Below are 22,028 nucleotides of genomic sequence, written 5' to 3'. Positions count from 1 at the left end.
AAAAGTGAATGCATTGGTTGATGATTGTAATAAAAACAAAGAAGGTATTTTTCTGCGAGACAAAAGAAAGAAGGCATTGATGTAGCAAATAAATCATATCCTCATCTCACGTTTGGCCAGGCTATTCCCTCATCACGGCACCTGCACCGTTGCCTACGGCGTCAGCAAGTTCTCCTGTTAGAAAGTTCTCCTGACAATGGCGGTGCTGACCATGCACAGGCGCAAGGTCATCACGGCCGCCATGCATCAGCACCGGCGGCGCCAGGTCATCATGGTCAGCACGGCTGGGATGCATCAGCACTGGCGCCAGGTCATCATGGCCCCCACGATCATCACAGTCATCATGCACCGGCGCCACGTCATCATGGCCATCATGCCCAAGCGCCAGCGATGGGTCATCACGGCCATCATGCCCCAGCACCGTCGCCGGTCCACGCCGACCAGGAAGCGCAAGCTCCAACGCTGCACCACCCTCGGCATCACACTGCAGCTCCGGTGCCTGCTCCTATTCATGGCAGGCAAGAGCTCCTAGTTGCAAATGGGAAATGACTGTGACATGTGTGGTATAAATAAAAGATAATATTTCAGCTAGTCTTTTTTCCATGTAGCATCTTATGCAGACTATTTAAATAGATCTACTACATTATAGTTGTAAATTGGTTTTCTCTTCATGCCACGCTTGACCCCTCCTTGCCCCATGCCTTCTCTCCACCCGATCCCACCTCCTCCCGCCTGGCCTCGTCTCTTCCTTGTCCGATCCCGCCGTTGACGCCTCCTTTTTGCACGACCTTGTCTACCTGTCCAAACCCTCCCCCTCCTCGTCCGGTTCCTCTACGTCTAGCACCGTCTCCTCCTAACCCGTTTCCTCTCCGTGACTCTGCCTGATGATGCTACCTCCTCTCCTAGTCGAGCGTGCCGCCAGTGCGTCATTGCCTACCGCGTAGTGCGCTATTAGACACATGTGGCTAGTCCACTCCGGTCTCCTTCTGGTCGAGCCGCAACCAGCCCCGAGGGTGCGCGAGCGTAGCACAGCTCGCCAGCTTGTCCATTGCCTCCGACGTTGCCAGCACGGGACAAATCTGTCGTTCCCTTCTCCTTGTCGGTGTTGTGCGTACGTGGAAGAAGTATGTGAAAATAGAAAGAAGACATGCATGGTTCTAGGTGAGAAAGTGCAAAAGAGAGAGAAAGTTTTGGAAGGGCTAAGGCTATTTTGAATTAGTTTGGGTTCCAATAAAAAAGAATATGGACTTTATTTTAGGAAGTACTGGCGGAGACAACAACAAAATGTAGCCCCCTTGGAAGTAGGGAGGTCCCTAAACATGCTAGTAGGGGGGCTACTTTAGGTAGTACTGCTAGAGATGTGGTAAGTCTTAACCTTATTCACGGTAATCTCGGCCATACAAAACAAGATTTTCTACAAATAATCTTTTTAACATATATTTTTAAAATATATTAATATAAAAAATCCAAATTTATGCCTATTTGTTTGATGCCTAACTATGCCACAATTAATTAAAGTTAGGCAAAGTGCGGCAGCCATAAAAAGTATAACCGATAAATCAGGCGCCACATTATTTGTGGCAAACTTTGGTATCAAAATGAGTCTATGACATGTGGGACATATGACTAATAAAGTTTAGCATGTTATAATTGTGGCTTGAACTAAATCATACCTAGAAACTATAGCATGCCTACATGCCTAAATTGCGACATGTCAAGCTGCTTACAAACTAAACAGACCTGTGCCAACCGTCTAGCCATGTATTGGCCCTTGGGATAGCCGATTAGACAATGTGGCAGTGAGGTAAGGTTTTGAGTGGATACGAATTACCATCAGTCGGCAACTTGAAAGCTGTGGACTGTCTGGCACTCAAAATCCAATACCTTGGAGAGTTCATGTAGCGGGCAAATTTGCAAGAGAGCAAACCAAACACGCTCTATATGAATGGCTAGGTTGTAGAGTAGCACTGGACTGCAACTGTTGAGAGCCAAATATGATCAGGAGAGTTTTAGATGTACAAGGAAATCAAGTTTTGACTGAAAGAGTCAAGTTCGGATCAAATAGCATTTAAACTGACTCATTCGGCTTGGCCTGAGCTTGTGCACACCAGCCCAGGTCAGTTTTGGTTGGCCTCCTATGTAGAGCTTGTGCACTCAAGTAGATCCCTATCCCTACAAAGATTTTCTCGGTCCCTCAAAATTTATTCCCTGTCCTTAAAAAAGGAAGAACTGATTTTTCTCAAACCCCTTTCCCCCTCCCCTCTCCCACTGACGTTGTAGACCTACACTACCAAGCGAAGCGGGAGCACAGGCACCATGCACTGCCACCACGTCGCCGCACTGTGCTCCTCGCTGGGCTATCTGTCCTCGCTATGCCCCCATCGCACACGTGTCACGCCGCTGTTATTGCATAAATCGGGTTGATGCCGTGATGCTTGTGGCTCCCCATGCCCAGCGGCCCAGCCCAGCACCGTGCCATGCCACCATTGTCATGTTGCGCCTTGTGTCTCCTTATGCTGAGAGGGCACACATCGCACCGTGCCCCATGGGTCCCTATGCCAGGTGAGCGAGCCCCACACTAGATTGCGCTGCCACTATCGCGTTGACGTCGCCAACAGCTCCTAATCCTGAGCAGGCGAGCTTCTTCATGCACCTCGAAGGATCATCGCCGATGATGAAGCCCTCCCTCATTTCATCCGGGCGAGCTAGAACATCGTCGCCGTGGCGGCCTTACTCCATGGCCTCCTATAGGCCGCGACGCCCGAGGATCGTCAGGCCCACCACGAGATTTGCATGCTGCTCAAGCGTGCGGTGGCGCAACAGGCCGAGAGCTCGTTGTCTCGGCGATGCGAGCTCGACGCCAGCCAGCGCACGCTCTCAGAATGTCCCGGCAGGGACACGTCGGTCCACCAGGCACCACAAAGCAATGGGCAGCGCACCGCGGTCCTGGTGCATCAGCGTCTCGGCCGCAACCGTGATGCACGCAACACCCTCAACGCTCGCAGGCGTACCCATGATGATCCGAGAAAGGGAGCTGGCCACGGCTATCACCCTCGCCATGGTGCATGCTACGACAGTGGCGAGGACAGAAGCCCAAGCCCCGGCCCTCTAGGGCCTCAGGACTTCGGTCGACACATCCTCAACGTTGCCTTCCCGCCAAGGTACAGACCACCAACCAACATTCCAAAGTACTCTGGGGAAATGAACCCTGGACTATGGCTCGAGGATTATCGGCTTGTCTGCCAAGCCGGTGGTGTGGACAATGATGATTTCATTATCCGCAACCTCCCATTATTCTTGGTTGATTCGACATGAACATGGTGGGAAACTTCCAGGGCACATACAAGCGCCCTAGGAACCCATGGGACCTCAAGAACTGCCGACAGAAAGCTAGAGAAACCGTCCATGGGTACATCTGGCGCTTCTCCCGGTAGTGCAACAAGCTGCCTAACATCACTGACACCGACGTTATAGGGGCTTTCCTATCCAGGACCACCTATGAGTCTCTGGTTCACAAGCTATGATGCAAGTGTCTGCAAACCACCAAGGAACTCCTTGACATCGCCACCAGCCATGCCTCGGGTGAAGAAGCGGTCGGAGCGATCTTCAATCGCCTCAATGGCAAGGCGAGGCAGGACAAGGACACTGGCGAAGGCGCCTCCAACTATTCTGCCAAAAAGAAGAACAAGAAGCAACAACGCAAGAGCTCTCTCATGGCCGCTGCTGATCGTAGGGGTAGTCGGAAGCCCACAGAGGGCACTCCAAACCATTTTGAAAAACTACTCAAGGGGACATGCCCAAACCATGCCTTCCTCGTCAAGCATCTGTACAAGGATTGCACCCTTCATGAAGTGGTTCTTTTCCAGAGGCTCCAACAAAGGGGACCATGGGAAGGACCCCAACCCTACCACGGCCGACGCCGAGGGGAAGGACGACAGCTTTCCAACACCAGATGACTGCCTCATGATCTTCGGAGGATCAGAGGCCTACGACTCCAAACGCTGCTAGAAGATCGCACGCCACGAGGTCTATGTGACTGAATCAGCCACACGTGCCTTTCTCTGGTGGTCAGAGTCCGCTATAACCTTCGATCGAACCGACCATCTAGGATGACCCAATCGTCGGCACGAAGCGGCCCACCAAAGTACTAATGGATGGAGGCAGCAGCCTCAACATCATGTACGTCGAGACGCTTGATGCTATGGGCATTAATCGAGCACGCATTTGGCCAACCGGAGCGCCCTTTCATGGCATCGTGCCTGGAAAGCAGGCCATGCCACTTGGGCAGATCAATCTGCCCGTCACCTTCGAGGGTCCATCCAACTACAGGATAGAATCTCCCGCTTTCGAAGTGGTGGGGTTCCACGGAACTTACCATGCCATCCTAGGGCGACCATGCTACATGAAGTTCATGGCCATCACCAACTACACCTATCTCAAGCTGAAGATGTCAGGCCTAGGTGGGGTCATCACCATCGGCACATCCTTTTAGCGTGCCTATGAGTGCGAAGTTGAGTGTTGTGTTCACGCCACAGCAATCGTAGCGTCCAGAGAGCTCGCGGACATCAGAAAAGAGGTCACCGAAGAAGCACCCGACCCCAAAAGGTCGACCGAGTCCTTCAAGCCAGCAGAAGGCTCTAAGGAAGTCCTCATAGACCCTGGGAGCACCGAGTGAAAAATGGTGCGCATTGGTACCACGCTTTCCTCAACGCTAACAGAGACATCTTCACGTGAAAACCCTCGGACATGCTAGGCATTCCGAGGGAAGTCACCGAGCACACCTTGAAGATCCACCTATGCTCCAAGCCAATGAAACAACGCCTACATCGCTTCGACGAGGGGAAACGTAGGACCATCGGCGAGGAAATCGCAAAGCTTTTGGTGGTCGAATTTATCAAGGAAGTGTACCACCCAGAATGGTTAGCCAATCCCATTCTTGTATGAAAGAAGAGTGGGAAATAGAGGATGTGTGTTGACTATATAGGTCTCAACAAAGCGTGCCCAAAGGATCCGTTTTCTTTGCCACGCATAGACCAAATAGTTGACTCTACCTCGGGGTGCGAAACCCTCTGCTTCCTTGATGCGTACTCTAGCTACCATCAAATCGCAATGAAAGAGTCCGACCAGCTCGCGACATCTTTCATCACCCCCTTTGGATCGTTCTACTATGTCATAATGCCGTTCGGTCTGAAGAACGCTGGGGCTACATACCAGCGCTGTATGCTCAAGTGTTTCGGAGACCTCATCGGGTGGACCATTGAGGCCTACATTGATGACATCATAGTCAAGTCTGAACGGGCTAACCACCTCATAGCTAATCATGAGCAGACCTTTGCAAAACTCCGAGCAAACCGCATCAAACTCAATCTCGAGAAGTGCATTTTTGGGATCCCGAGGGGCATGCTGCTTGGTTTTATCGTCTCCGAGCATGGCATCGAGGCCAACCCAGAGAAGATCTCAGCCATCACTAGGATGGGCCCAATTCAGAACATAAAGGGAGTACAGCCAGTCATGGGGTGAATCGCCGCACTCAGTCACTTCATCTCACGCCTCGACGAACGTGGTCTCCCCCTTTATTGACTTCTGAAAAAGGCCGACCACTTTGAATGGACATCCGAGGCCTAGGAGGCGCTTGACATGGTCAAACTACTTCTGACGAAGGCCCTGATCCTGGTTCAACCTACAAATGGAGAACCCCTTCTGCTATACATTGTGGCCACCACGCAAGTGGTCAGCGCCGCCCTAGTAGTGGAGCAGGAAGAAGAGGGGCACCCCCTCAAAGTACAACGCCCTGTGTACTTCATTAGCGAGGTCCTATCTGACTCAAAGACCCACTACCCCCAAATCTAGAATCTTTTATATGCCATTCTCGTCACCAAGAGGAAACTACGCCACTACTTCGAGTCACATCCAGTGATAGTCGTGACATCATTCCCTCTCATGAGGTCATCCAAAACCAGGATGCCACGGGAAGAACCACGAAATGGGCACTCAAGCTAATGGGTCAGGGCATTGCGTATGCCTCCTGGATGGCCATCAAGTCCTAGGTGCTAGTAGATTTTGTCATGGAATGGACCGAGGTCCAAATGCCACCAGCAGTCATCGATCAAGAGTACTAGACGATGTACTTCGACAGATCGCTGATGAAGAAGGGTGCCGGTGCGGGGCTAGTCTTCATATCACCCCTCAGGGCATGCATGAGGTACATGGTCTATCTCCATTTCCCCTCCTCCAACAATGTGGCTGAATATGAGGCGTTCATCAACGGCCTACGCATTGCCATTGAATTGGGCATCCAATGCCTCAACGTTCATGGAGATTCCTAGTTGGTCGTCGACTAAGTCATGAAGGAGTCAAGCTACCACGACAGCAAGATGGCCGCATACTGTCGAGAAGTCCGTCGGTTGGAGGACAAGTTCGACGGCCTCGAGCTCAATCACATCCTGAGGCGCCTCAACGAGACGGCCAAAGAACTTGCGAAAGCAGCATCCGGTCGAGAGCCGGTGCCAACTGGCATCTTCACCAGCGACAGCATAAACCCTTGGTTCGCTACGAGGGATTGGAACAAGCCGGTGACACTTCGCCCATTCTAGGGTCGGGGGCTGACCAAACGGTCGGCTCCATCCGGCCCTGAAGTCATGAAGCTTGAAGAGGACCCAGCGATAGAGCCTGACCCTTTGGTCGATTGGAGGACACCCTACCTCTACTACCTCCTCCATGACACACTACTAATGGACAAGACGGAGGCTCGATGGCTCACACGTCACGCCAAGTCCTTCGTTCTTGTGGAGGGCGAACTCTACAAATGAAGCCACACTAGGATCCTACAGCGTTGCATCCCCATCGAATAGGGAAAGCATTTGCTAGGCAACATCCATGGTGGGGTCTACGGTCACCATGCTGCGCCTAGAACCCTGGTCAAAAACGCATTCCAATAGGGCTTCTACTGGCCTACCATGGTAGTCGACACCGAACAGATCGTACGCACCTGCGAAGGGTGCCAGTACTACACTTGGTAGATTCACCTACTAGCCCAAGCGCTCTAGACGATCCCCATCACTTGGTCGTTCACAGTCTGGGGGCTCGATTTGGTTGGACCTCTCAAAAAAGTGCTCGAGGGATACACCCACTTGCTTGTCACCGTAGATAAGTTCACAAAGTGGATAGAAGCTCGGCCGATCTCTACGATCAAGTCCAAGCAAGCCATGTTATTCTTCCTTGACATCATCCATCACTTTAGAGTCCCAAACTCCATCATCACAGACAATGGCACGCAGTTCACAAGAAAGAAGTTCCTTTGATTATGCAATGAATACCACATCCAGGTCAATTAGGTTGCTGTCGAGCACCCCCGAACGAACGGCAGGTCAAGTGCGCAAACAACATGGTCCTACAAAGCCTCAAACCCAAGATCTTTAACTGGTTGAACAAGTTTGGCGCACGTTGGGTCGCCGAGCTTCCTTCAGTAGTCTAGAGTCTAAGGACAACCCTAGTCGAGCCACCGGCTACACACCCTTCTTTATGGTCTACGGTTCCGAGGCCGTCCTCCCAACCAACCTTGACTTTGGAGTGCCAAGGATCAAGGCGTACGATGAACAGGGAGCCAAGGCATCCCACAAGGATGCCATGGACCAGCTGGACAAAGTGCGCGATGTCGCCCTCCTCTGCTCGGCCAAGTACCAATAGGCGTTGTGATGGTACCACAGCCGATGAGTGCGGGGTCAAGCCTTCAACATTGGGGACCTAGTCCTCTGCCTCGTATAGAGCAATAAGGACCACCACAAGCTCTCCCCGTCATGGGAGGGACCATACGTAGTTATGGAGGTGCTTCATCCAGGCGCCTACAACCTTAAAACCATCGACAGCAAAATCTTCACCAATGCCTAGAACATCGAGCAGCTATGTCGCTTTTACCCTTAATAAACGCACACTTTCTCTTATCAGTTTTGTTATCCAACTCACTTTCTCTGATTAGTTTTGTTATCCAAATCCCTAATTTTTTCAGCGACATTCGACCCCAGCAATGGCAAGGGGTCAGATCTCACTCTAGGGCTGATAGGAGCATTTCTATCCGGCAAACATTTTCTGTACTCTTCCCCCCTTTTTTGATGTTAGGACCTAGGAGCTAGGCTTACGGGAACAAGCTCTGAGTATAACTAGTCGGACTATGGGATACCTACGCTCCAGTGGCTATGGTGCCTTTGCTCACCAGCGTAATCAGAATTGGCTCGCCCACACTCCGAGCTTTTATGACCTTAACAAACGAAAAGGGTCGGAATGCACTAACTCTTTATGCAAAAAGGGAAGAAGAACTAAGAGACAGTTGGTTGCAATACTAAAATTCAAAAGCTCATCTAGTTGCGACAAGTTTTCTCTGCTTGGCATATCTGCCTAACTAAATTCTTACGCAGGATGTCATCGTTCTCTATTTCTATAGGAAAAACTTGTCTCAACAGGTAGCATGAGTCAATCAGATGGCTTGGCCACTAACGAGAAACGGGTAAGGATTAGACTGATCACACTCATATCTGGTGGAGGTTTTCCAAACCCATCACTCTTACCATCGAGGTAATACCGGTGCCCAAGTCGATCGAACGGCTCCAAGCCACCACCGAGAGACAAGCACCCTTACTTACTTTACGTATTAATTTCGATACCAGGCTTCCGACCCCAGCAATGGCAGGGGATCGGACATCGCTCGGGGGCTGGTGGGAGTGTCTATTCGCTAGATATTCTCTTTTCCCGACCCCTCCTTATGTTTGAAAACTAGAGGCAAGGTGTGCGGGCGGAAACTTTGAGTAAACCTGGTCGGACCGCTAGGACCCTACGCCCAAGAGGCTATGGTGTTTTTGCCCACCAGTGCGATCAAAGTCTTTGTCGCCACACTCCAAACCTTAACCTCCACCTTCTCAGGAAGGGTATGGAGGGGCCTACCTACAGAATCTCCATCAAGGAGAGGCGGTCAGGTCACCTAAGTCGATCGAACGGCTCAGGCCACTGTCAAATGATAGATACGAAACAATGGGAGGCTCGTGCAGGTTACATCGGATCTGTCACGAACGTCAGACCCAGACCCCACATGGACATAATCGGTAAGAACTCCCAGAACCCGTCACTCGTGCCATCGAGGTAACATTACCGACCCTCGCTATTTTGTTATATAATCATTCATACATTTATCTCTCACATCCAAGCATCGCATAGGCGATTGCTGCATCACAACGCTTCGTGTCACGGCATGAAGTGGTAGTCATCTCATTCGATATGAGCGGTAACCGACTGAGGTTCGAAAGCCAGCAAGGGCTCGAGGTTGCCACATGTCAAACAGAGCCAGGGGAGAAAAACCGAGATCATCCCCAGCAGCCTTGCCCGACCCCGCTCAGAAGCGGACAAGGACATCTCGACCTTTCTCATTCGATTCTAACCTCGAGCCAAGCCCACAGAATCTTCATTGAGGAGAGGCCAATGGGCCACCCAAGCCTATCGAACGGCTCAGGCATCTACCGGGAGGCGGGTTAAGAAGTAGTGGAATGCCACATGAGGGTTGTGCCGACCCCATCAGCGGATGACGGACCCGAATTCCACTCGAACGTGCCCATTAGTGAGCTCGCTGAGCACGACACTCAAGCCATCGAGGCAAGTGTCGTTAGCTCAGCCCCTCTAGTTGTGGAAACCAAGGACAGGGCGACGCATGAAACACGGCTGACCCTTACCAAACCCATGGGGCTCAGGGGCTCGAGCCGCCTGATCCTAGATCGAGAGACCGAGGTTCGAAGGTCGGCTCGCAAAAGGCCTGAGGCCGCCTCGTGTCGAACAAAAGCCAGGGGGCAAAACATAGATGAGCCCTATGGCCTTTGCACATCCTGCCTAAAAGCAGACAAGGTCATCTCAACCTTCTCGTTCGATCCAAACCTCCAACCGAGCCCATAGAATCCCCATCAAGGGGGAATCTATTAGAAGGCAGGTTAAGGAGCAACGAAATGACATACGAGGGTTTTGCCAACCCCATCACAAGCGATGGAACTAGATTCTATTCAAACATGCCTGTTAGCGAGCTCATCGAGCGCGTCACTCAAGCCATCAAGGCAAGTGACGTTAACTCAACCCCTCCGGTTATGGAAACTGTGGACGGGGAGACATTCACAAAAATGAGCCGACCCTTGACCGAATTCCTACCACACGCGGGGGCTTGAGGAAGGTTGGACTTGCGAGGAGACTAAACACACGGTCGCAGAACAATAGTTAAGATCCTAAGGAGGGGGTACGTGCGAATACAAGAGATACTTTCTCCTACTAAGTTTCGCTATCCTCTCCTTGATTTTCAGTGACATTCGACCCCAGCAATGGCAAAGGGTCAGATCTCACTCGGGGGCTAATAAAGGTATAAGTACACCTTTTCTGAAACAATCACCATGTTAGACCTCTTCCTCATGCTAAGTCCGACGGCAAGGTACAATCGCCATGTCAGACCTCTTCCTCACGCTAAGTCTGGCGGCAAGGTTTGTGGAAACAAACAACTAAGCATCCCTTGTCGGACTACAAAAAGCCTATGCCTTGGCGGCTACGGTGTCTTTGCTCACCAGCATGATCAAGTTCTCCTCTTACACCTCAGGCCCTACTGTCTTAATGAACGGAAGGGTCAGAATACGCGAGCCTTCTCTTTTCGCATACAAAAAGGGAAGGAAACAAATTCAATCAAACAAAACAAAATGATGAAATTGTTTTTATGATACATAAGGATCGACACTTGTTCACAGATTACAATAAGTTTTCATCCGATCTATTGGACTAACTAGCCCCTCGAAGGGGGAGAACTATGTCTTCAACTCTGTCTGACAGGTCTCGCGCAAGAGGAGCCATCGCTGTCTCTACCTCGTCCAGCTCGGAGGCTTCGTAGCCAGGTGCAAAACCAAGGCATATCATCTCCAAGTCGATGTTGTCCGCGTAATGCAAACGAGCAATCGCAAAAGCTTGGGTGATCCCAGCATGAAGAGCTTCCCTTTCAAGCTGATGCACTCGTGCCGCGATACCTACGGCACGGGCCGTAAGCGAGCTGGTCCCTTCCGACCGCGCCACCTCTAGGTCATCGCAGACTAGTCTGAGGGCAGTGCATAGGAGATCATGCTCATTGCTCTCCGCCTGAAGGCTCCTCCACGCCTCGGCGAGCTCTGTGGCCAGCCCGATAGAAACGCTCTCGGCCTCCAGCCTCCGGGTCATCGCGGTTCCAAGCTCGGCCTAGAGGGATCCGACCCTCTATTGTGCCTCATCACGCTCTCAGATGGCCTGATCGTGCTCCTCATGGGCCATGCCACGCTCCCAGTGGAGCCTCCCCGTAGTCTAGAGCAACTTATCTCACTCCTTGCGCAGCCAGGCAACCACCTCGGCATCCTGGCTTGCCCTCCGATCTGGGGCTGCGAGCTTCTCCTCGGCTACTAACTTCAAGTCCCGCTCCTTCTCGGCCTCGGCCAGGAGGTCGAGGATCCGCTGGCAGGCTACATCATCCCTCTAAAGTAGCTCGTCCCGCTCCTTCCTGGCTCTGGCGGTCTCCTCCTCATCTCGCCGTACCCTCGCCGATAGGTCTTGGAATGCCTTCTCTATTTCCTCCTCATGCTGACGGGCCTTGGCCTCCTATAGCCAGAGACTAGCTGCCTCCTCGGCCATGGGAGTCAGCTTGACTACCCTCTGTTGGGTGGCAACAAGCTAGGTGAACACATCCCCGCACATCTAGGCCTCTTCGATGAGGCATTCCCAGCTTTCCTTTTGCTCGTGAAGGAACCGAGATTTTTCCCAGCAGTAAGCGATAAGGGACTGAAAAAAGATGATGGTCAGAATACAAAAATACATAAAGAAAGAAGAGGGCAAAAAGTAAGATTAAGTGAATACCTAGCCAGTGGGAACGACGACGTCATGCAGGGCGCCCCTGGCCTAGTTCAGAGCTTCCAGCACGATCGAGATCCCCTCGTTAAGACTCTCCCGCTCTATGCTCTCAGTAGCATCATCGAGCGAGAAGAGTGTCGACGTCGGGTCTTGCGGATCTATCCACTGGAGCAGAGGCTCGCCCTACTTGGGTGAGTGGCTGCTCCTGATGCTAGGGCCAAGGGCGACCCCCATTGGTCCTTTCCACCACCGCCATGACGCCTGAGGACCCCTCGGCCATGTCCCCTTCGTTCGGCCCATGTCGAGAGCCGTCATTTGGGCCGCCGGAGGTGCGGGTCACGCCGCTGCCTCGAGCACCGCCATGATGGCATCTGGCCATGGCTCACCTATCATGGCTGCCACCACCACCACCTGTCTCGGTGGGGCCTTGTCTAGCTACATCGCACCCACTGGGTCGACGCCACGAGCACGGTCGAAAGCTCTGACCGACCCATTGTCGGTAGCAGCACCATTTCCGTCACCGGTACTTCAGCGACCTCCAAGGGAGTCCTTCGAGCCCCCGCACCCACTTATCCCACCGAGGGCACGGGCGCCACCGTGGGTGGTGCCCAACCGACCAATGAGGCAGTAACGCTGGCGCCACTCATGCCCGAAATGGGTGCGACATCAACCGATGGCCGGCGCCTCGCCTGAATGGCGACGCTCTTCTTGGGTGCCAGCACCAAAGAGTTGCCTCATCTCAGGACGTTGCAAGAAACAAAAGGCGTAAGTCACGCTGAAAATAGAGAAAACAGAGAAAGCAAAAGAGTCAATGACTTACATCGGCGCTGTTGGGCAGAGGATACGTTTGGGGGATGAACCCCTAGGTCCTTGCTCTGCCTCATCGGGACGGGGCCATTTTGATCCCTCCCCCTGCTCCCAGGCAGAGGGGCTTGCTTCTCTTGCATCTGGGGGAGCAGCGGCAGAGCCACCCTCCTCCATTGGCACTTGGGTGTGGCGGTGGATCCGCCTGCCCCCACTGGCTCTTGGGGCACGGCGGCTGATCTGCCCGCCCCTGCTGGAATTGAGGTGCGATGGCAGGGCCACACCCCTCCGCTAGCACCTCGGGCATGGCAGCGGATCCGCCTGCCCCTGCTGGTTCTGATGGTGGTTCGACGGTCTGGCCCATCTCCGCTGGCCTCATGGACGCGCTTTCCCCTCCATGAAAGGGGAAAGGTTCCAACCCCTACAAAAGTGAGCGGGCACCTATCTGTAGGTCCTCGCTCTCTAGGTCACCATGCTCGGTGTCATCAACTACCTCCTCATCATCTTCCTTGTCGTCGTCGTCATTGTCACTGTCCATGTCCTCCCCTTGCTCCCATGCCCACAGCTTCTGCTGTTTCTTCCTCCTCTCGTCCTCCTTCGCCTTCCTCTACTGCTCGACCTCAGCGCGGTTGGCCACCGTCATGGATGGGTCCTTTGGTAGCGGAACCCTATGATCCGTAAGGATGAGTTTCTTCAGCTAGTCCCCCTATCTCAATATCAGCATCAAGAGGTCAGGAGTTCAATTAAAAAGGAGGCACGAGGAAAGAAAACTTACGAAGATGATGTACCCCAGTTCTAGCCACATTGGAGGGTGCCCCGGCACCGGATACACAAACTTGAGGACAGCACCGACATCATCCCACAAAGGGTCCATTGCCTCCTTGATGTGTTGCGCTACTTCGAAGGGGGAGAGCGCTCCCTCGGCGAGCGTCATCCCATCGAGTGACGCCTCGGGCGCCATCATGTGTAGGGGTCGATGATGCCCGATCCCTTTAGGCCCCTCTCCTTTAAGATTCGAAGGGCGGTGAGGTGGTCCTGGATCCTCTTCTTGTCCTTCTCCAGGACTCCCCACTTCCTCCATGAGTCCGGGACCTCTTCGATGAGGCGCCCAGTGAACTCTAGCAGGGGGCGGCCGCGTTGTTCTTGATGTAGAACCAATGCGAATGCCACCCTTTGTTGGAGGTCGATAGATGCATTGTCGGGTATTCACCGACCTGGTTGTTGCAGAGTTGGATGCCGGTGCATCCCATCAGCGTGCTCAGCTCTTGCTTCTTCTCCTACTTCTTTAGGAGGGTGACGACAAAGAAGTACCGCCATAGGTCGATGTGGGGACCGATCCCCAGGAATCCCTCACACATGACGACAAACGCTGCGATGTGCTGGATTCCATTGGGATTGAGGTGCTATAGCTCCACCTTGTAGTAGTGCAGTAGTCCTCGAAGGAATTTATGAGCGGGGGTGGTGAATTCACGCTCATGAAAGTGAGCGAAGGACACGACATAACCGTTGGGTGGCGACGGTGCGTCCTCGTCACCGGAAAGCCACCACTCCTCGGTGGCGGTTCGCGCACAGAGAAGACCGCGGCAGACGAGGCCCTCCAGGCGCTAGAGGGTGATATCAGAGCGGCACCATGGCTCCATTGGAAGATTGGGGTGGGTGGATGCGAATTCAACGATGGCTGAGACACGGATGTAGGGGGCTTAGGCGATTGGCGGCGAAGGTTGCAGATGCTAAGGCAATGAGGCAAAGTACAAAACCCTTGGGGCGAACCCTTTGGTTTTATAGGGGCAACGGATGCAAGGAAACCAACCGTCCGCCTGGATCTCCGCGTCTGCCATGATCTACCGCAACGTCACGCCGTGGGATATGCGCATGCAATCCCTATCCTTTCCTGCGGGAAAATCACCGGACATTTCACCTCCCTAGGTGGACCGGGACTCGTTAAGAGTAAAAGGAATATAGATCAAAATCGCATCTACGGCCCATTTGGGCCTAGGAGTCCGACGATTGGCCCATCAACGGGTCCAACAGCCACTCCAAACAACCCTACAAAGAGTGGAAAGAGATAGGTCCCGCAAATGGCCAGCGCCCAGGAGCACGAGCGCCATGGACATATCGGCCCACGATTGAGTCTCAGTAAAGCTTACCCTGGCCGAATCCCCATGAACGGGATGCTGGGACCCAATCGAACTATCCAGCTAAACAACCATCAAAACTCACGACCACACCCGCGAAGGGTCCGACCTCAGCAAAAGGGGAATCATCATCCCCAAGGCATGCCGTGGGCGACAAGAGAAAGCCAAGGCCCGCAGAGTCCTCCCTTTCAAAAAAAACCTCCGAAGGAGTATTCTACACCTCCGTAGGCTCGGGGGCTACACCACCGGGTGCGCTCGCGCGCACCTGCTGGCAAGTTGAAATATCCCCTAGATAATTCTACTCGAATTGCCCGGGGGCTCAGGGGCTACTGTCGAGGACCAAAAGTAGGGTACCCGAAGAAGAGGAGTTGATACCCATCAACGCTAATTCATCAGAGTGATCAAGAATGCAACTATATTTCCCACTGGGTCCCACCTCGTCCAAACCACCAAGGTTGCGGGCTTCGTTTCGTCCGATGTCCGGGGGCTGGCTCCGCCTCACCTAATGTCTGAGGACAAACTCCGTCTCGCTTGACCCCCGAGGGCTGGCTCCGCCTCGCTCGACATCCGAGGGTAGGCTTCACCTCGCTCGACGTTTGGAGACTGGCTCTGCCTCGCCCGTCGTCTGAGGGCTGGCTCCGCCTCACCCGACGTATGAGGGCTAGCTTCGCCTCGCCCGACGTCTGAGGGCTCTGTCTCGCCCGTCGTCTGAGGGCTGGCTCCGCCACGCCCGACGTCCGAGGGCTGGCTCCGCCTCGCCCGATGTCTGAGGGCAAACTCCATCTCACCCGATGTCAGAGGGCTAGCTCCGCCTCGCCCGACGTCCGAGGGCAGGCTCTGCCTCGCCCGACATCTGAGGACTGGCTCTACCTCGCCTGATGTATGCGCACTGCTCCTTCACAATTACGCGCGCAGATAAGGCAGGGCACTCAAGTCAACCGCAATACCGAGGACCATACCCTGCACGCCTGTAGGAAAGTACCGTTAGGATGTGACAAGATGGGCACTTTAAGCCCTTCTAGGCATGTCAGAGCCCGAACAGTGTTGTAGACGTCGATATTTTGTCTTACAGTGTTATGGGCGCCGCCATTTGCCCTCGGGCGCGGATCCTGACGGAAGCTCACGACAATCACTATGGTCTAAGAGAAAACTCGCATCATCTACAGTAATGGACGTGCGGTCTCTGCACTGTCTGCTCTTTGCATGGCCATGGATCAGCACCCTGGTCCGCCGCGCCGGCCACCGGGGCAAGATGGGGCGTGACAACTTGCTGACCACGCCAGGACATGACAGGATCAGCGGACGTGCTCCCAGCGTGGGGCTATCCCTGGCACTGTCTGCCATGTCAGCGGGGCTCGCACAGAGAAAAAGGAATACCGTATCTTTGAAGGACCTCCTTGGCCTCTGGTTTTTCTTCTTTCCCCCATCTGTAATCCCTGCTCTCCCTTGACCTATAAAAGGGACGACAGGGCACCCCACTAAGGAATGGATTCAAGGCACCACGCATCACATGATACATAGCTGAGCAGCGACCAAGCTTTCAGCACTTATTCGACCTTTTCTATTAGAGATTTGAGACATTTCTCTCTCTCGTCCGTTTGTAACCCCTATTACGAATTTTTTGGTGCTAATAACACGAGCAACAGCCACGAACTGGACGTAGGGACATTCTGTCCGAACCAGTATAAATATTGTATATTTTTAGCACATTATTTAAATTAGACACGTAATAACATAATTTTACTCGTTGGTATTTGCTCGAAACACCGACACCTACCAAGAACTCAACTGCTCTTTATCCACGGTGGATTCTCACCACTGCCCGCAGAGGATCCTACGGAGTACTCGCGTGTGGCGGCATCCGCAGGCCGCAGGGTGTGCACGCGGACAGTGCGCAGTGGCGGTGCACCGATCCACCCGGTCCCCGTGACGAGCCGCGCCCGCTCGCTAGACACACACGCTCGCGAACACGAACAGGGACACGAGACCGCGGCGGCCATGGCGAGAGGCGGCGGCGGCGATCCGAGGCCGGAGGATGACCCCTTCTCCGACGGCGACACCACCGGATCCGATTCCGACGAGTCCCCTCAGCAGGGGATGGGGGCTCGCCGCCCCGGCGCCGCCTCCAACCCGATCCTGACACGCCTCGCGGTGTCGCGGAACCCGAGCCCGCTGGCCGCGGCCACCGCGGCGCCAGGGGTCTGCCTCCTCCGCTTCGCCTGGGAGTCCGCCGTGGGCTCCCTCGTCGGCGCCGTCGTTGGATACGGTAAACCCACGCCTCCCGTCGTCTCTGCTCTCCCTTGCCTCCCCGTTCGAATGGAACCTTAACCTCGCGCTAGGGTTTATGGCTCACCGACGGCGAGGCAACGTGTGGTCGTGACGCCATTTCGAGGCCCTCAGGTGCGGACTCGGGATGATGAGGTTATGTTTCCCCAATTCTAGCCTCCCAACTGGTGTGATAAGTATTGTTTTGCTATGGCCATTGTTCATCCTGGGCGTAGCCAGGTACTTGTGCCCTGGTCCAATTTGTGGTCTTTATTGTACAACTCTGCTCTTAGGAACTGTTTTCATTTGTTTGGTCTATAATTGCACCATTTAGAACTTTGTTTTGTTAGATTACTGTTGTGTTGTCTAAGTTTCTACAGATTGTAGAGAAGATCTGATTCAAGTGGGACTATTTGGTTTCAATAAATGTCTAAATTTGAAATGTGGGGGTGGGGGGGGGGGGGGGGGGTGAAATTTTCTCTGTTTTATTCACTTTATTTTTGTCCTGATGACTCCTGAGGCCTGACCATGTAACCGTACAGAGGTTTAGTATTGGCTGTATTCATGAAACATGTAAGGATTAAAATAATAAAAGAAACTAAAAATGACTAAACCTTGATTCACACAGTCAGATATCACTTGACTTAGGGCTGAGACTCTCAGCCTGGAAAAGCTTCACTTGCATGGGTATTTGTGTTATCTGAAAAAGTTTACAGAAACCCAACTAATAGGTAATCTGTTTTCAAATTGATGTATTGTCCATAGTTGAATAGTTAGTTGGTGAGTTGGATGGTTCTGGAGTATTTTTTCTGTAGCATATCTGTTTTTTAATGAAAGAGAAGGTCTGGAGGTGTGTTTGGAGCATTTCACATCTGCTGCTCTGTTACTCTACCTACCCTGCATGGGTGAGGATTAGTTTAATTTGGGAAATTGGGTCTTCTTACAACCCTATGCAAGTGGGGATCTACATTAGTGATTAAATTGGATAAAGGTGAGCTGCAAAAGTTAAATTAAGATTAGATAAGTGGAATAATGCTGGTTACATTCCGATGGCATAACCTTGTATTTTCAGCATCCATCATGCCAACCAGATGCCATCTTGTGTTCTTAGTTCATTCTGCATCATCACACACAGCTGACCAAACAGAACCCTGACTTGTATCTTCTCTTGTTCAAACCAGTCTGGGCCCCAGCTGTATTATTTGATTCACTGCTTACAAGTAGAAATTGAAAGATAGCTCCTCTTCAGAGAAGACCGGAATAGGAAATCAGAGATGCTTGTACCAAATAGGAAATACTACTGGTATTATCAAAGCTACAATTCACTTGAGTTTTATACATAAATTATCCATAGAGTTATATCCCAAAATCTGGTTTAGCCCTTCAAATGCATATATGGTTCAACGTGAGCAATGCTGGCCTGATCTGAATCCTCACATGTAAAAGAAAAAGTTCATCCAAATAACTTCTACCTTGATTTGTGAAGAAGCAAAAAGAAACCAAAACTGAGATATGAAGAACTTAATCCTTTTAACTGATGTTACAGTCATCACCATATTGAATGAAATTGGCACCATAAAGCCCTTTCTAGAAAATTATTATGCTTTTATTTGTGTTAGCACTGGTAGTGGATCAGTATCCCTCTGGTTAAACCATATATTCTCTGCTGTAGCTTTATTTTTATGCTCTTTCTTAGAGGGTCAACAACTATAGAATCACACAATCGGTAGAGATCCCCTGTATGACTTATTGGATTAGTGAGCACAAGGTCCTATATTTTAATTAACACAGTGTTCTGAAAAGTGCTAGGTGGGTCCTGGAATCCTAGTGGTGTCTAGCTCCAGATTGTGTTTTTGTTATCCTTTTTTGGTCTTCTGCTTTGAAGCCTACATGTATAATCAGATAGCTCCACTTTTCTATTTTCTTTAATTTTTCAGGTAAAGGTTTGGTTATGATGAAGGGATTTAAAGGATCATTTCCTGATGCTGCGTCATCTGCTAAGGTATAAGGATATTCTTTCCACATGTGGATACCACTTTGTGCCTGTTGTTTACCAACATCTCATGGTGTAAATCTTGCCTTCTTGATCTAGATATTTGCTGTTCTTGCTGGTGTTCAAAGTTTGGTAGCCTGCTCTTTGAGAAAACTTCGTGGAAAAGATGATGGTTTGTATTTGTCTGTGTTCTGTTTGTTTCTTTTTTTATTCCTCTGGATTAATAAAATGCTAAAAATGCATGAATGCATTAACATGTCAATTATTTTATTTCCAGGAATCAATGCAGGAGTCGCAGGCTGTTGTACTGGCCTTGCTTTGAGCTTTCCAGGTAAAGTTTCAGGAAATGTGTAATCAATAGCTTTGAACTGTTTTAATTTACAATTGCTGCACAGCCTGTTCCTTAATGGCCTGGTGAGGACAAAGGTTACATAAACAATAGCCACATTGTTTATGCCGAGTTCTGGCTATGAGACAATTGCTCTTTTTTATATATGCTCTTTGCAATTTTGACACTGTTTGTTGAAAAGTGAAAACACAATGTCTGTGTTAAAAATTTTATGATCACTTGCTCATATGTGTGGTTCTTGGGTTGTACCTTTGCTTGCAACCCTTGATCTGGTTGACCTTTGGAGCATAGCATAGAAACCTTCCTATGCAGGGGACTAAGCTGGTTGTAAACTTGTGTTAGTTGATGGCATGCCTGTTTCTTTAGATTGAATGGTCTGAGTGTCTGTCACGAATAGAAAGTTTGATGCTTATTATGCTTAACAATTCTGCATTTTGATATCTCCTTAGGATGCCTCCATAATCAATTGTGGTTTGTCTCTTGTGCACAATGGAGTATCAATGTTTAGATTCCAATTACTCATCTTCTGTTGATGTCCATGGCATACATTGACTATTTGCATTCCATTCAAGTTAATTTGTTATGCTCACTTGTTTTTGATTTCTTAGAATATGATGGCCCGGTGCAGTAATTGTTGAAATCAATATCACATTTTTTTTATTGGGTTTCAGGTGCACCACAAATTCTGATTCAGAGCTGCCTGACCTTTGGGACTCTCTCTTACATCATTGAGAAGCTAAACAAGCAGCAGCCTGCGCTGGCGCTCCCGCCTGCGACAGGTGTGATGGATCTGAAGGCTGGACAAAGTGTTCTTCCTCCCTTCACACTTCCTCTTCCGGATGCGATGGACGAATTTTCTAAGTTTCAAAACTTTTTGTCATCCAAATTTCGGGGAAACTGAGTTATCCTTATGGAGTGACGCCTAGTTACCTACTCTGGAACGTGTCCTTGTAAATGCGTCAATGGTCAATCAGAGTTCTTTTTTTCTTGGCAAATGTATGTTCCCAAGGTAGTGTTTTGCTAGTGTTGATGATTCTACCCTGTTATGTAACAATTTTGCAAATAAGGGGAGCAGATTGTCCTTTGTTCAACTGGTCGGTTCTTCGGAGTTGTACCCACATCGTGCCCCGTAATTACCTAGTCGACATTCACCAGTTAGAGCCAACATGAATTACCACAACCATGGTAAATAGTATTTTTTATATAACTTTAGTTAAAGTTCAAAATTATTTGACTTGCAAAGTGAGAATTGCACCCTTTTATGAAAGGAGAGAGTACTAGGCATTCAATCAACACTGCTTCCATTTCAGATTCCTCTCAACCTCTGATCAATCTTTCTTACCTGGTTTCGCGATCCCTGAAGCTGCATCTCCCTTTTTAAAAGAAGCAGCAACAGCTGCATTTCTATAAGGGCACCGCCAACGGAGGCGGCAGTGCGGCACATGCTGTTGGCCTTGGGCTAAAATGACCGGTACGCGTAGATAGCTGTGCTCTTTGGTTAACACACTCCCATCCAAGGTAGCTTTGCTTTTTTACTGCACCATCACATCATGTCCCCTTCCAATCTCTCCTATTCTTTTCCACTTCTCTACTTTTTCTCCATGACCACACTCCCTACACATCTCCTGTAGTAGCTTCATCTTTTGGTCCGATGAGATCACTGCTTCTTCTGTAGGCCACTCTGCGCATTGCAAGGCTATAATTCTTTTTGACGTGGATGTTTGGCATCATCGTGGAGTCTAGGGCAGTACGCCACGTCCTTGCGTTGGGGAAGCCCTAAGGGCAATAACAACGCAAGCAGTTCACGGTGGTCTCCCGTTTAGATCCAAATTTTTTTGATTTTGACTACTGTAGCACTTTCGTTTGTATTTGGTAATTAGTGTCTAATTATAGACTAATTAGGTTCAAAAGTTTCGTCTCACGATTTCTCACCCAACTGTGCAATTAATTTTTTTTCGTCTACATTTAGTACTCCATGTATATACCGTAAGATTCAATGTGACGGGTACTGTGCAAAATTTTTTGGAATCTAAACAGACCCTAAACATGACCTAAAAGTAAACCATCCATGTAAGTTTGGACGGAGGCAACAAGCTAGTACGAGTACTTTTGTACTCACTACTGTTTGCTAGTCTGCTTGCTTTTTTCAACTAAAAGAGTATTTCTTTGCTCACCCACAACTTTCTTAATCTCTCTTCACGGATCACTCACTTTTCTGTCTACTCTGCAAGCCACCGCTTTCTCCTTTCTCTTCTCCACGTCACGTCCAATCCTACATGTCCAGACAAGGCTACAATCCCTGGTTGGAGCGTTGGGAAAGCTCTAACATGCTCTCTGCTCGTTCGCGTGCCTTTAAACCCGACTTGATCTGCTTCTTTTTTTCATTCAGAACAGTGTTTTTCTCTCACAAATTCCTCCAGCATTCCTTCAAATCATCCAAATTTCTCCAGAATTCCTCCAACCGAACATGCCATGGAGAAGAGGGAGGACGTTCCATTAGCCTCACCACGAGACAAAAGTATACTTTTTAAAAGTTCATATTACATTTTAACATTTAGAAAGGAAGTACAGGGATTTGGGAAGGGATTTTTTTTATCATATTTGG

At 50.6% G+C, this 22,028-nt stretch overlaps 1 protein-coding gene across 1 annotated transcript; it reads left to right on the top strand.

Annotated features, from left to right (window-relative positions):
- The first annotated feature begins 16,681 nt into the window (after positions 1–16,681).
- LOC136504586 (chloroplastic import inner membrane translocase subunit TIM22-2-like) lies at positions 16,682–20,530 on the top strand. Its single transcript, XM_066499534.1, has 5 exons — positions 16,682–17,082; positions 19,019–19,083; positions 19,174–19,246; positions 19,352–19,405; positions 20,095–20,530. The coding sequence occupies exons 1-5, from the start codon at positions 16,815–16,817 to the stop codon at positions 20,322–20,324; spliced, it is 690 nt and encodes a 229-aa protein (XP_066355631.1). The 5' UTR covers positions 16,682–16,814; the 3' UTR covers positions 20,325–20,530.
- The last annotated feature ends 1,498 nt before the right edge of the window (positions 20,531–22,028 follow it).

The sequence above is a fragment of the Miscanthus floridulus genome, chromosome 14, assembly GCF_019320115.1.
Source record: "Miscanthus floridulus cultivar M001 chromosome 14, ASM1932011v1, whole genome shotgun sequence".
NCBI lineage: Eukaryota > Viridiplantae > Streptophyta > Magnoliopsida > Poales > Poaceae > Miscanthus > Miscanthus floridulus.
The sequence above is the reverse complement of the archived record's forward strand: the minus strand, read 5'-3'. Positions and strand labels throughout refer to the sequence as shown.

Coding starts and splice junctions, on each gene's coding strand:
- LOC136504586 (XM_066499534.1), top strand. CDS start 16,815: ATGGCGAGAGGCGGCGGCGGCGATCCGAGGCCGGAGGATGACCCCTTC. Junction 19,084..19,173: donor ATGCTGCGTCATCTGCTAAG/GTATAAGGATAT, acceptor TTCTTGATCTAG/ATATTTGCTGTTCTTGCTGG. Junction 19,247..19,351: donor ACTTCGTGGAAAAGATGATG/GTTTGTATTTGT, acceptor TTTTATTTCCAG/GAATCAATGCAGGAGTCGCA.